General features: G+C 36.0%; 1 protein-coding gene across 1 annotated transcript; it reads right to left on the bottom strand.

Moving 5' to 3' along the window:
• Positions 1–9,714: 9,714 nt before the first annotated feature.
• LOC131609762 (RGG repeats nuclear RNA binding protein A-like) lies at positions 9,715–13,099 on the bottom strand. Its single transcript, XM_058881553.1, has 7 exons — positions 12,669–13,099; positions 11,630–11,951; positions 11,480–11,545; positions 11,168–11,300; positions 10,852–11,007; positions 10,692–10,748; positions 9,715–10,157 (listed from the first exon to the last, which is right to left on the bottom strand). Exons 1-7 carry the CDS (start codon positions 12,856–12,858, stop codon positions 9,966–9,968), a joined length of 1,116 nt encoding a protein of 371 aa, XP_058737536.1. The 5' UTR covers positions 12,859–13,099; the 3' UTR covers positions 9,715–9,965.
• Positions 13,100–15,336: the final 2,237 nt, after the last annotated feature.

Below are 15,336 nucleotides of genomic sequence, written 5' to 3'. Positions count from 1 at the left end.
ATTAGCTTTGTAAAGGTTACAGTGCAAGTATATATACAAGTAAAGCTGAGCTACACCATAAGCTATCTATGCTAGCTTGTATAGTATATAAAACTCATGCATGTAAATGAAATGTAACAAACTCCTAACTAACTATGTGCACTATTGGTGAGCTGTTCATGCATAGGATTTGATAAAAAGCCCAACTAAAATATAATAAGAGTGTAACTAATAAACTAACCTAAATAATATAATTCTACTCTATCAATTTCCATTAAACTTAAAGCTATCAATGATCATGTCTATATGAATCTTATAGTCAAATTCCATAACCAACTGAAAGAAATTCTTCTGCCATCCATTTCCAAACCTAGATAGAAGCCACATATTTTAGGTTGGAGAGGATCACACTAGCCAATCTTCACAGCATAGCCTTTGATCCATCTACCTTCAGAATCATGAAGAAGACCACCACACCTAGAAATTGCATCCTTTTATCCTTGCTTGCATCATCACAATTGAGCTTGATCCATCTCCTCTTAGGGGCGCTTCCAGCCAATATATATGGTATCCCTAAGAGCTTTTTTAAAGTGAGGTTTCATCTTGCAATTTTCAATATCTTTGACGATCTTCTTAATAATTAAAATTGGATTTCTAGGTCTTTGGAAGTTTCATTCAAAGATTGTTTTATTTCTCCACTTCCACAAGTTCCAGCATTTCCTCAGGTGGTACTGCTTTTATCAGATGTTGTCCAATCTCATTTTTTACCAAGGTTATTGAAGAACCAATCCCTGCCATTAAAAGAAAAGAAATTAATAATATAATTGGAAAGAACTAGATGAATCCATATTTAAGTCACATGAATGGAGTCTCGAAGAACATGAAGCCTATTTTCATCCCCTTTATTGCAACATGGGCATACTAGAGAGATACCAACACCCCTCAACAACTTCTATGAAAGCTTGTGAGAATATGCCCATGAGTTGTCAGCCAAATAAAGTTTTGGATGCGATGCAGACCTTGCCACTTCCAAAAGGTTTTGCTATCGCCCACCACTATTGGAAGTTATATACAAATTAAAGTTTTATATAAAAAGAAAAATTGTTTCGTCTAAAAGAAATCTTACACAATGTGAATTTGAGGGGAACACTATGGAGGAAACCACCTCTATGAGAAGTCAAACTATCATCCCTGAGCTTGCCATGTCACGGAGATACCAAGCTCCGAAAACTCCAAATCACCAAAAGAGCAATATACTTCAAACTCCTTCTCGCAGTCTTAAAGGAGACCAAGATAGTAATATTTCTCTTTAGGAACAAGTAAAAAAATCGCCAATGAAGAATTCGAAGAAACATCCTCTTTATGCTCGCATCCTGGAGAGTCAAATACCAAAGTCACTTGAGAAGCCTCCAAAGTTGAAGGAGTACGACGGGAATGGAAATCCATACGAGTATGGACAACTTTTCGATAATAACCTAAAAGTCCAAAGAAATCTCTTACTTATGCATTTTTGGGTCTCTCCCAACCAATGTTTTAAAACACACACCGGTTATCGGCCCGACCAAGCTATTGGATCACTGGATTACTGGTTGGATCGGTGGTCTATTGATCAGACCACATGACTTCTAATAATGTGAAAATATAATTTTGTTTATTTGATAATATGAATTTTTTTTCAAAACTTTTGTTAATTTATAGTATTACTATATTATTTAATTAATTTTCTATTTTTTAATTTATTATATTATTTTATTACATGATTAATAATAAATAATTTTAATGAAAATTTCATTAGATAGAATTATTGTAATTATAGATTTGCGGTGCAATTGATAAAACTACAATCCACATAGTTCTGAAAGGTTACAAGTCTGATTTTTAAAATTAGACAAAATTTCATTTTTATGATTTTAATATTATTTAATTATCATAAATAATTAACATATATATTTATAAAATCGGATTTTGAAACAGAGGTTCCAAAACTTAAGAAAAATAAAAATAGGGAGATCAAAATTATAATTAAGCTAAAAAATAAATATAAAAAGATCAATTTGCTGGTTTAGGAAATCCACCAGTTCACTAGTCTGACCAGTGAATCGGTTGGGTCACGCTGATTTTCACCGGGTCAATTGCAACTATGATCCAATGATCTTACTGAATCGCTCTATCCTCTGACTCACGGTCTAATCGGTCTGACCGACCGAAATGGTCTGAGTTTTAAAACCTACTCCCAAATCAACAATGCTTCCATTTTTAGGGGTATACTGCTATTCCACCTTGAGAAATAAGATGCCAAAGGAATTTTATTATGACATCCAAAACTCACAATTGATAAACTTGGGAAAAAAATTCGTAAGATCGATAGTACAATCCTAAGGTGCTTTATAAGCTCTTGCGGAGTCTGAGAGTAAATGAGGATTTCGTCAATAAAGATCACTACGAACTTGTCCACGTATGACTGAAATACACAGTTCATCTAATCCAAGAAACAAAACGCAGTATTGGTCACTCTGAAAGGCATCACAAGGGATTTATAGTGTCTATTTTGAGTCCTAAAAGCATTCTTAGGAGTGTAAGAATTATTTACTCGAATTTGATGGTACCTAGAACACTAGTCAATTTTTAAGAATATCATGGCTCCTTTCATCTGATTGAGGAGGTTGTCAATTATAGGTAGCAAATACTTGTTCTTAATGGTAACCTTGTTTAGTCGGTGATAATCAATACATAACCTCATACCACCATTTTTCTTCTTTACCAACAATATCGAAGCACCCCATAGAGATACACTTAGTCGAATGAAGTGCCTCTCTAATAGATCTTCCAATTGAGCTTTTAGTTCCTCCAATTCTACTGGAGACATTTTATATGGTACGACGGAAACTGGTCTGGTTTTGGGAACAAGATCTATAGAAAACTCCACCGCTCTTTCATGAGGCAAAGATGTGATGTCTTTAGGGAATTTTTTACTAGTGTTTAGTACAAATCACTAGTTTTAATTCACTTTCAGGATCAAATTCAAAAACTCTTAAAGGACACTTTGTGTTAAACGTTTGAGAAAATGTATTAGTGCTAAAAGGTTTTTTATTGTAAAAATTCAAAGAAGTAAATGCATAAGTACTTAAATGGATGAAACAAATAAACAAACTTGTAATAATAAACCAATTGGATAAAATGCTTGAATTAAGAGTGAAACACAAGTTCACACATTTCTCACAAATTTTTTTATCTATGTGACTCAGATGTGTGAATTTTACAGAAAACAGAATGAGATGTGAACTTTGATTACAAAATCAAAATCTACTTCTATACTAGGTACATCAATAACTCTAAAAAATGATTATCTCTCCAGAATTCAACATGTATCTTGCTACATGGGATTTTGTCTTCTGATGTGTTTTCACGTGTCTTTGGTTCTTGAACTGCTTCAAAATGTTAGCCTGTTGTCGAAAACGTCTTCAAGTTACTTAAACATATCTGTCGAAAAGTCTACTTGTCGATTTTGTAAAAAGTTCACTTGGTGTCGAAAACATAACTTAACTATATACAGTTAGCATTTATATACATCTTGTATCCCATATTTATATCAAAATGCTAAACAAAAATCTCAGGCTAACAGATGCCCCCTCCAAAAAATATCATTTTCAATCATATTTGTTAATATAGAAGAAATATGGCATTTTTTTAGTAAACTCATAGCATTACTCAAGCTATTTTGCATATGTCATTGTCATCATGACTACCTCTACATATCCATCACGTCTGTAACATGCAACTACCCGTCATCGTGACTCTGATTTCCAAGGTCATCGTGGGCCACAAAAATTAACCATAATAAATAAGAAAATTTCTTTACCCACCTCCCTATGGGGGTCACCCCCAGCGAAAACCCCACTTTACCCCTGCTTCGGAAATGCATTTCCGAAGTATTTCTTTTTTTTTTTAAATTTTCAGACTTCGGAAGTGCATCTCCGAAAACACCAAAAGGGGGATGTTTTCGGAGATGCATTTCCGAAAACACCTTATTTCAAATTTTGGGGGGTTTCGGAAATGAACTTCCGAATTATGCAGAAACTGTGTTTTTTTTTTATGTTTTTGGAAACAGTCTCGTATTTTTAATTAAAGGAAGACGACAAATAAAATAAGCGACATATAAACAGAAAATACCAATATGATAAAAATAGTAATATATACAAGCCGATCCAAATCCAAATAATAATAGTGTGCGAAAGAAAGATACAATCCGAAAACAAAAAAAAATAAATCCGACCACTACTGGGTATGCCTAACCCTCTCTCCCTGGGACCTCCTCTGCCGCCTGTATGCCGCCGCACGGCCCGCATCAGTGACGATCATCTCCATCACGGCGACTGCCTCTGGACCGCCCTGATGAACGACACCTCGATCCAACGCGTCCCGCCCAAGCATCTCTATCCGCTGGCAGATCGGCAGGAGATCAATGGCGTGGTCATCCTCGGCCTGATGGTTCTCCAGGATCTCCTCGTGTGCTGGCCTAGGAGCGTCGGGAGCGCCGGGTGTCAGCAGAGGATGTGACACCCGATAGAACCATGTGACGTATCCCTCCACACTGTGTCAGTCCTGGGTGACCCGAATGCGACGATACTCCTCCGGTACCACATGATGCTCCCAATCCTCAAATATGGCAGTGAGCTGCACTCGGGTCACTGTGTCGGGAGCAGCCTCAAAAGGTGACCTGGGTATCATCTGCACAAATCCGAACTGACGCATGCACCGCTCAGGGAGATAACGAACCATGGTGCTGGTCCTGCATGCCAACCAGCCAGAATATAAAGATATGCCGTCAAAGGGGATAATATGAGTGTAGTCGCTGAATGGCCTCCAAGTGACGTCATCATGCATCGTGCGGTCCAGGTACCCACGGTATGGTCCCACTGCATTGTTCCCCCTCTGGAGAACGTATCTGGCGGCCCTGGGCATGGCATCATCGTAATCAGGATCAATGTGGAAGCCGTGGATGCGGGAGAGGTAAGAGATGATCCAGCTCTGAAACACAAACACGATAATGTATTAAAAATAAATAAGAAACATAAATAAATATGAAATAATTAAAATGAAACGTACCGTAAGTAGTGTGCAGGATTCGGTCAACTGCCTCGTCCTCCAGTTGGAGGCCTCATTCAGCTTCTGGTATAGGTATGCCAGAGTAGCTGCCCCCCAGTTCCACTGGTGAACGGTGGTCAAGTCCATGAAGTAGCGGAGGTAGGTCACGTCGACGTACCTCGCACTCTTGTCCACAAAGATCGCAGCGCCTACCACATGCATGTACCAGCACCGGAGAGCGCAGCCACGGTGATAATGTGTAAATAGGTTGTCACCCGCATCCTCGGCTTCGGCCGCCGCCACCAGGTGGTGCTCGAAATAAGTGCTCAGCATGGTGAACCGGATATGAGGCCCACAGGTCGTGATGCACTCAAAGTGAGCAACTTCGGGCTCCATACCCAAATAGAGCGCGATCCACTCACTGGCATCGATCCTCTGGATCCGGGAGTGGTGCAACAGCGCCCCCCTGATCGGCAGGTGGAGAAGACACTGCACATCATGCAAGGTGATCGTCATCTCCCCAACCGGTAAGTGGAAAGAAGACGTCTCCTTGTGCCACCGCTGCACAAAGGCCCCCTGCATGCCGTGGCTGATGGTGGAATACCCCGTCATGCAAAGCCCACTAAGCCCTGAAGCTCTCACCGCGTCGTTAAACCACTCGGCAGTCGTTTTAAACAGACTGAAAACCTTCCGGGCGTGGTTCACCATTTTCAACGGCTCTCTCTCCTGTTACAAAAAAACAAATAAAAAAGTATGTTAAATAGACCGTTAAGAAAATATTGAATAAACGTCTAAATTATAAATGGTTAAATAATGTAGTCGGGCAAATTATAAAAAATACCTCTCCCTCCCAGATACGCCGAGCGACGTGCTCGCGGTAGGTAAGCAGCACGGAAGTGTCACTGGGCCCTCCCGGGTAGCCCTCCTCCTGCTCATCCTCCTCCCCGAGTGGAGGGTCAACATCCGGTACCTCCTCCGCCTCGTGGTATGACACTGCCACCTCCTCCTCCTCCTCCTCCTCTCGCTGGCGGGAAGAAGATACCCGAGCCAGACGACTCCTCGATCCAGATGTATAGGTACCCTCGTCCATCTCCATGGGAACTCGCACACGTCGTCCCCGTCCCTGCCCCCGTCCTTGTGTCGACGCCAGCTGCGTCGCCGCCCGCTCGCGTCTAGCCGACGCAGTCTGGGTCTCTCTACCTTGTCTGATGCGTGCTTGGTTGTCTGACATGTTCCTGAAAACAATTGAAATCGATTAATATGCGAGACAACAGAAAAAACTAAAAAAAATTGAAATTTTGATACAATTCGGAAGTTCATTTCTGAAACTGGGAATGGAGGTGTTTTCGGAAATGAACTTCCGAAACACCCCTGCGAGTAAGTTTTCTGCAACTTCCATGGCAGACCCCAAAAACAAACTTCAAAACTATGTTTAATCATTCTAAACACCCTAAATATCAGTACCAACCTAACCTAATACATTTTTTGCTATTTGTAAACACCCTAATATGAATTTTAATCATAGATCTAAAACTCAAAATGCTTACCGATTGAAGAGATTGGAGGGCTTTTGAATGTAGTATAGCAAGGTTATTGGAGCCTTTGATGTAGCCTTGGATGTGTTTGCACAAAATTTCTCTAGGGTTGTGTTTGATGTTGAATTAGGGTAAATGAATAGGGGAGGGGGCTGTTTTGCTTAATCTGCAAAACGCGCAATATTTCGGAAATGAACTTCCGAAATGGTATTTTCGGAAATGCATTTCCGAAATAAGTCAAATTTTGAAGAAAAAAAAAGGCGCTTTCGGAGATGCATCTCCGAAAACACCTTTTTCTTGCATTTCCGAAATGCATTTCCGAAGTCAGGGGTATATGTGGTTTTTCACCAGAGGTGACCTAGAAGGTTGGGAGGTGGGCAAAGAATTTTCCTTAAATAAAATAAAAATCATTAATTAGTAATGATCTATGATGCATAGGTACGAGTACGGTACCTGGTGCTGGTATCGGTACTTTTACTGAATACAACATTTAAAAAAAATCAAGGTACGAGTACGTTAATAAAAAATAAGAGTTTTCTATAGAATGTAAGAGCACAGAAATAAATTGTTAAGTTCACAACAAAACATCACTATAAAAGTTTTTTTTTTTTAAAATGTTAAGATACGATAATAAAGAAAATAAAATATATAAATGTACTATATTGATATTTGAGAAAACCATAAATTTTACTCGAAACCGAATAATGATAAAAATTGAAGTATCACGAGTACAATACGTGTACCCAGCACGAGTGAGTACAGACACTTCACCATTTCAGAAACACCTATGCTTCATAGGTAATGATTTAAATCAAAAATCAAAACGTTAATGTTTTAATTTCAGAAGGAAAATCAAATGGAATCATTTCAACAACTACATAACTTCCTCTTCTCTTCCTCCTGCCATTCACAACGTCACTCTTTTCTAAACCCTAAAACTTTCATTTACTGCAACATCCATTCTCATCTTGTTTTACCTAAGATGTATAAAAAACGAATCCCCTTCTAGCATAGAAAAGCAACCCTAGATCCCTTCTGATGCTGATATTGAGGGTCATATCTATTCCGGCGATCGCACTTACGTCCAGAAACTACCAATGAAGAAAGAAAAATCCATCATTTGGGCTTCTTATGTATTGATTCCCTTCTCTATTTCATATATTACTCATGCATTTATGGGCCCTTTACCCCGATCATCTATGAAGTCTAATAAATTAGAAAAAAAATTCCATTGTTTACCTTATTGTAAACCTCGTACATTTGAGGACAAAAGCTTTGAGTTGAAGTTCATGGAACAACCCCATCATGCATTCCATTCTTCTCCTTTCACTAACAATAAAGCCTATTTCAATTGGCTGAATATAGCAGAAAAGAAAAAAGGAAATGTCTCGCAAAATCAAGGCATCTTTGACTTGGTCCAGCTGTCAAGAACCGAGTCAAGGTACAATGTTAACATGCTCATAATTGGCCTTAATGTTCACCCAATACATTTCAGCTTCCTTATGGGATGATAACCACACACTTTTCAATGTTGCTACCATTACTGGTCTTCGACCAACAAGGCAGTGTATACAGCACGTTGAAAAGGAGTTGAAATAGTAAAATTTGTTGGTTCTGTAAAATATGCATGTGATTTCTTCATTACAACAACACATGGATTACCTTGTGTGTCAATTTTTTAGTCTTCAAATACAAAGTGAGCATGTTTCGTTGAATCGATTAATGTATTTCAGATAGAACAAAAAATTTTACATTGAAGTGCATGAGATCACCCAAGAAAATAGTGGGACGCAATTGAATTTAAAATAAGAGGGTGAAGAGGTATTTCAGTACATTAAATAATTTTGTAGGCCTGAAGATGATGAAAAAAAATTTAGAACTAACACATCCATCCACAAATTTCATGTGTCCACCACTAGTAAAGTACAAACCAAATAAGGAAATTAAGAAGAGAAATACGGATCAAGAGAGTGATGTGCATTGTTATCATTCGTAGTAAAAGTAAGGTGAGAATTCGTAGGAAAGTCAGACTACGAAAAGATCATGTACAAAATCATTTGAAAGTCAACTAGTTAGTCAGTCCTCAAGACTTCTTTACTTGTCTCAATTTTTTATTTTTTACACCAATACATTGATGACATGTTTTATTTTTTACACCAATAAAAATTGTGATTTTCGTCTAATTGCAGATTTACTTGAATGGAGCGAAGAGTCCTAGCCTTTCATTCGAACACAATTAGATGCTGAAGTTTATCAACACCATTAAATGTATCCCAATACGTTCTATAACACGGTCTCGATAGTTAGTAGTTTGTTGCGATTAGCTGTCTAATATTCCTTCACATAAACACAAAATCAAGTACTATAACAAAAAATTTAGTACTTTACTATACTTTTTAAAAAAAACAGGATTATTAAACAAGGACGTATAGTAATAAAAGTATTGCCCGTGTGAGAGGGTCAAGTTAAAGTGTTGGGATGGGGAAAAAAAAATCAAATACACCTTTAATAAGTATAAAAAGAATTTGTTTTTTAGATTCATTGGATAACAAATAGTTACGTATGTGAGACTAAAACCTAAAAACTCCACGGACAGTACACCTTTTACTTATGCATAATGATTGTGAAAAAAGTGCCTAAAAAGCATCCTTTTTGAAAGAGTGCAAGGTGAGCTAACCTTGTGAAAGGATCCAAAGATTTTATAAAACTGCCCTTTTGCCCCTCTTGTAGCACAAGGTCTCAATCAAAATGAATGATAAAACTTCTTTGAAACATGCAAATCTTTGGTCATGTGTTTTAGGACTTAAACAAGCAAGTAAGAAAATGCTAGGAGAAGCTTACTAGGTTCCTCACTCACCATGGATATAGACACAGATGGTAACAGATAAACAATCAAGTTTCTAACAGAAGCAGTACAATCTTCAACATCTTCAAATTCTTTGAATCGTAAATAATTTGAGCAACATGAAGATTGAATAGTGACATAAAATGCAGAAAACTTCAAAGATTACTATGTTACACTAAACTCCCAACAGATTAGGGTCTAGAACAGAATTTCAAAAACCATTTAACTTATTTTGCTAGGATATAGAACATAACAGAAATACCATAAAAATTAGAATCAAAACTGAGATGTCATCTATAAAATAAAGAAAAACTCGACAACATGTTTTACCGGCCACCATTTACCCCCAAAATGTCAATAGCAGTAAAAGCAAAGCAAATGGGGATAAAGAATGGAACGAAGAACCTAAATTTACACTTTAAACCATCAAATAAATTTACAGGAAATGAATTAGCATAGTTCTTTCCTGCTTTAAGTTCACTACCAAAATTGAAAATAAAATTGATATGCGAAAAAGAGTTTCACTTGCCACCCAAGGTTGGGAAATGACCAGGATCTTCAATGGATGGGGCAGGTACATTGCTTGTCGAATTACCACGGAAACCTCCAAAACCTCCTCTTGTACCACGGCTGCGGCCTCTACCACCACGACCACCTTGGTTATAATAACCTTCGCCTTCAGCTGGCTTCAAAAACTCATTGATGCTGACAGACTAAGAATAATAAGAATTTCAGTTAGTTAAATGAAAATCACCAACAAAATCAGAAAATTAATTTACATTCAAAAACTAACAAATACCGTAAAAAAACCAGGCATGTAAAAATAGAAATTCCAGGTAATAAAGTTGAGAAAAATATCGAAAAATAACACAAGTATTACATGTGATAAAAAGGGATTATCATTTGATTAAAAAATTATTTATCAAATGAAAGTACACATTTAAAATAATAATAATAATAATAGACTAGGCAAATACGACAAAACTAACAGAGTAAAGCATCCAAGAAATAACATTTACAAAAAAATAAGAACGGTTTTTATAAAAAAGAATCCTTTAATTTCATGACAGAAGTTAGAATCATAAAGATGGATAAACAGCAGCATACCAATTCAAGAAGCCTAGGCTAGTCATACAAGGAACAGACATATGTTAAGAGTATTTAGTTCTAATTGAGCAAGAAGAAAATGGTAACCATGAAGTTATAAATACCAAAAACAAGGCCAGAAAAATTTAACAAAGAAATACCTTTTTGGCTTTCTCCTCCTTGTCAAAAGCCTCTTTGCGCTTATCCTTATCAGATCCCTACATCAAAAATAGAAATTTAATATGACATTAGTTGATATTTCACAAACAAGAAATTACAAATATCGAAAAGGAAGGACATTAGTTGGTCAAAAATTCTTACCAATTTAGCAAAGATTTCAAAATTGTCCTTCTTGCAAGATAGGGCCTGCATGGTTTCAAACTCTTTAGTGTCAACCTTTCTTTCTTCAGTCTTGAGTGCTTGCAAAGCCTTTCTTTTCTCTTCCAGCAGTTTCTCATATTCCTCCAGAGTCATCTCCTAATAACCAAATAACATAAAAGATTACTAATTAATAACTTCAAACATTTAAAACAAAATAAATCAGGTGCAAGTCCTATTGGACTCGAGGGGATAATGGAACAGTAATGAGAAATCAAAGCCTTTTCTAATGATTAGGAGATTGTGACGGCCAATTCACCTTGTCTTCAGGCTCTTTCTCTTCAGCTTCATTAGCAGCACTATCCTTGTTACCCTCGGCAACATCATTTTCAGCAGCAGGCTTCTCATCACCCAAATTCTTTTCAGCTTCATTAGCAACTTCATCAGTTACCCTGCATAAATTTCACAAGCAGGTAAATATAGACGTGTACACGATATCAGCAAGCAAAACAACAAATTTCTACAAGCAAACAACATCAACATCGAAGTTTTATTGGGGTCAGCTGCATCTACATGTAAGCAAATATACTTAAAAACATTATGGAAGCCTTAATTAGTAAAGAATGCTTACTGGGCAACTTCATCAGTTTCTGTCCCCCAGTTACCACGTCCAGCACCATCACGTTTGAATTCGCTTCTACAATATAGAACAAATAAAATCAATAAACATGCAAATTAATAGAAAACCAATAAATAATCATGTGGCAATCAATAACATCACCCTCTCCCAGTGCCACTATGGCGTTCAAATGCCCTTCGAGGTCTTCCTTCTTCACCACCTTCTCCATTGCTGAAACCTCCACGACGACCTCCGCGATAGGCAGGTCGTGGTCCTCCAAAGCCACGTCTCTCAGAAAACTTATCTCCTTCAAGAGCACCCTGACTATCAGGAGCTCTGGAAGCAGGGAATGAGTTCTCCTCATTTGAAGAGAAGTCACGACCAAAACCACGACCACGGCCGCCGCCACGTCCACCACTGAATCCACGACCACCTCCTTGTCCACCACGGCCTCCACGGCCTCCTTCATTCCTGGATTCCCTCACTGTCAAAAAAATAATATTAGCAAAAAAATCATGTTAAACACACAACAACAACAACATCAAAGGTTTAAACCCTAGGTAACATGTTTTGTTTCAATATCTAGGTTATGTTTGGACCTACAAAAATGTTAAAACATATCCACAATTGAATTTATCGAAACAGCACATAAACAAAATAGAACATTAATCAATCTGAATAACATTATATCCATAAACAAAATCAAACAAATTCATTAAAACTAAACATCATAATCCAAAACGAAACATTAAACTCAACAAACATATACACAATTCAATATATCGAAACAGCACATTAAAAAAATAGAATATTAATCAATCTGAAGAACACTATATCCTTAAAAAAACAAACATCATAATCCAAACTGAAACATTAAATCCAACAAACATAAACATATACATAATTGAAATTGAATATATCGAAACAGCACAATTAACAAAATAGAACGTTAATCAATCTGAAGAACATTATATCCTTAAAAAAAAACATCAAACAAATTCATAAAACATCATAATCCAAAACGAAACATTAAATCCAACAAACATATATCTAAACAGCACATTAACAAAATAGAATATTAATCAATCAGAGTAACAACAACGTCGTATTCTTAAATAAACAAAAATCAAACAAATTCATCAAAACAAAACATCATAATCAACAAAACGTAACATCAAATCCAACAAACTCCATAACTAACCAGCTTGAGCGGGAGGAGCCGGCTTAGAAGGCAACTGAGCAGGCTTATTCGGCTGAGCACGCTTTCCCTGGTCCTTGTCGGCACCTTTCTTAGTCGGCGCCGCCGCTGCTTTGAGCTGTTCGGTTATGATAAGCTGAGAAGGGTCCTCAACATCATCACCGAGCAAATCAAACGGATTCGCAGTGGCCATCTTATTCGTAGAGACAACAACAACAATAACAAGAACGAGAGACAAGACTCAGTTTCACTTCACACGATAACTGTAACACTATGCTTGCAATGTTTCCATAGTACAAAAACTGAGGATTTGGATCGGAGAGAGAAGAAGACAAGGTTTTGAGAAACGGTGAAACTGAAAACCCTAGCCGCAAAGGAGAGAGAAAGAGAAGAGAGTGTGTGTTGAAGTGAGAGAGTGAAGAGGGATACTCGGGAATTAATATCAAAGATTGGGTTTTATTTTGGAACTTTCTAGGTGTGAGATTATTTTTTCACTTGTTAATTAGAAAATAAAATCATTATAATGAATTTTTGTAAATTAATTTGAGTTAAGAATAATTAAAATTACGTTTGAAATAAAAAAAATTAATTAATTTTTTATTTAAAAATATTTCTAAATAAAATCAATTATATTCGATGACATTTGAACATGATAAAATAAATTTAAATGTTTCCATCAGATGACTAAATTTTTACTTTTTAAGGATGAATAAGTGGTATGCCGCAAATTCGAATTTTCGTGCAATGTTCATGCATAATTATCGATTTAATTGGTTTAGCAAAACAAAATGAATTTTAAAATTTCTTGAAGGAATTTTAGCTTCTTCAAAAAGGAAATCACACACACAAAAGAATCATAAATCACGGTAAAAGGTAACAAATTAGGTTAAGCGAGTGCTTGAAATTGTAAAGGTAATAAATTAGGCTAAATGAGTGTTTGAATGCACGGTGGAAGGTTCTTAAATCACTCTGAGAATTTAAATTAACGTTTTAGGCGAGTGTTTGGATGCACGGTTGAAGGTTTTTAAATCAGTGCGAGAATTTAAACTAAAACTTTAAGTGAGTGTTTGGATACACGGTGCAAGGTTCTTAAATCACTACGGGAATCTAAATTAAAGCTTTAAGCGAGTGTTTGGATGCACGGTACAAGGTTTTTAAATCACTGGGAGAATTTAAATTAAAGCTTTAAGCGTGTGTCTGGATATATGATGGAAGGTTCTTAAATCAATGAGAGAACTTAAATTAAAGCTTCAAATAATTGATTTTTAATTTTATGGAGAAAATATGTGAAATCGTGTAATTGTGGTGAGAAAATCTGTAGTCGAATATATATATATTAAATAATTTTTTTAAATATTATTAACTAGCATTATGAACATATTTATTTTTCTGTAATTTTCAATGTTTATTATATTTTTATGGATAAAAATAAGAGAAATTGTAAATTTTATTTAATAAAATGGATAACAAGAAAATAAGAAATAACTCTATTTGTTTTCTAGTTGTGAAAATAACAAAGAACTTTATTTGATTAGGCAATGTGAACTATTTCAATTAAAAGAAGATGAAGATATGAAAATCGTGTTTTCAAGATTTCAAACGCTAGTGTCTAGATTCAAAATTTTGAATAAAAGCTACATCATTGTTGATCATGTTAAAAAGATTCTTAAAAGTCTTCCAAATAGACGGAGACCAGAGGTCATTGCAATTTCAAGAAGCAGATTATTTGAATAAGTATGCTCTTAAAGATATCATAAACTCCAATTAGAGTCATATGATTAAGTTGAATGAGGATGAATTAATCAGAAACCCAACATTCACTCCCTTAAGTTTAAGAGAAAGAAGAAATTCCAAATGGAAGAATCAGAGGAAGATCGTGATAAGTTTAATCAATAAGTGATTCTTTATAAAGGAGTTCGTGTATTCTAAAGAATTCAGAGACGAGAAAGAATGTGGCAATAAGGTAGTCTACTACAGATATAAGGAATCAAAACACTTCATAAGTGAATGTCTAAAACTATAGAAGTGAAAGCTTAAGAAAAAACAACTTTAAAGAAAAGAAGAAAGGTTTCATGATTACAAAGGATGACTTTGACCAATCATACGGTCACAAAGACGAAGAGCATTCTCTAATGGTCACAACATCCTCTAGCATGCATTTGGATGTTACGACTGATGAAAATGGTGATAATGAGGTATTTCTCCATTTATCGTGTGATGAACTTGTTATTTCTTTAAATTGAATTACTTGGTAAAAATCATAAAACATCTAATAATTACAAAAGTTTTAATAAGATATAAGGTTTTTCATTAAAACATCATGACTTTGGAGATAGAGGTTGTTGTTTTAAAAACTAAAAAACAATGCCTTGAAAAAACACGCAAATTAATTCTCCAAAGCTAGTGAATGGAATTCTAATAAGTACGACAATATTTTTCATTAATTCCTAGCTATCAGCATAAGCAAATGCAAGATTACTCTAGTGATCTATGGGGTTAGCAAGACAAGAAGAAATACATAGGATATGTTGGCGAGCCATTCACAAAAGCTCATGACCCTAATCATTTATGCTCTTACTATATCAAAGGAGATCACATTCAAAAATCTTGTCAAGTGTTAATAACACGAAAAAACGAGAAACCTCCTAAATTGATACAAAATGACATGATA

The sequence above is a fragment of the Vicia villosa genome, linkage group LG6 (genome assembly GCF_029867415.1).
Source record: "Vicia villosa cultivar HV-30 ecotype Madison, WI linkage group LG6, Vvil1.0, whole genome shotgun sequence".
In the NCBI taxonomy this organism is placed as follows: Eukaryota; Viridiplantae; Streptophyta; class Magnoliopsida; order Fabales; family Fabaceae; genus Vicia; species Vicia villosa.
Note: the sequence above shows the minus strand (reverse complement) of the source record. Positions and strands in the feature narration are given on the sequence as shown.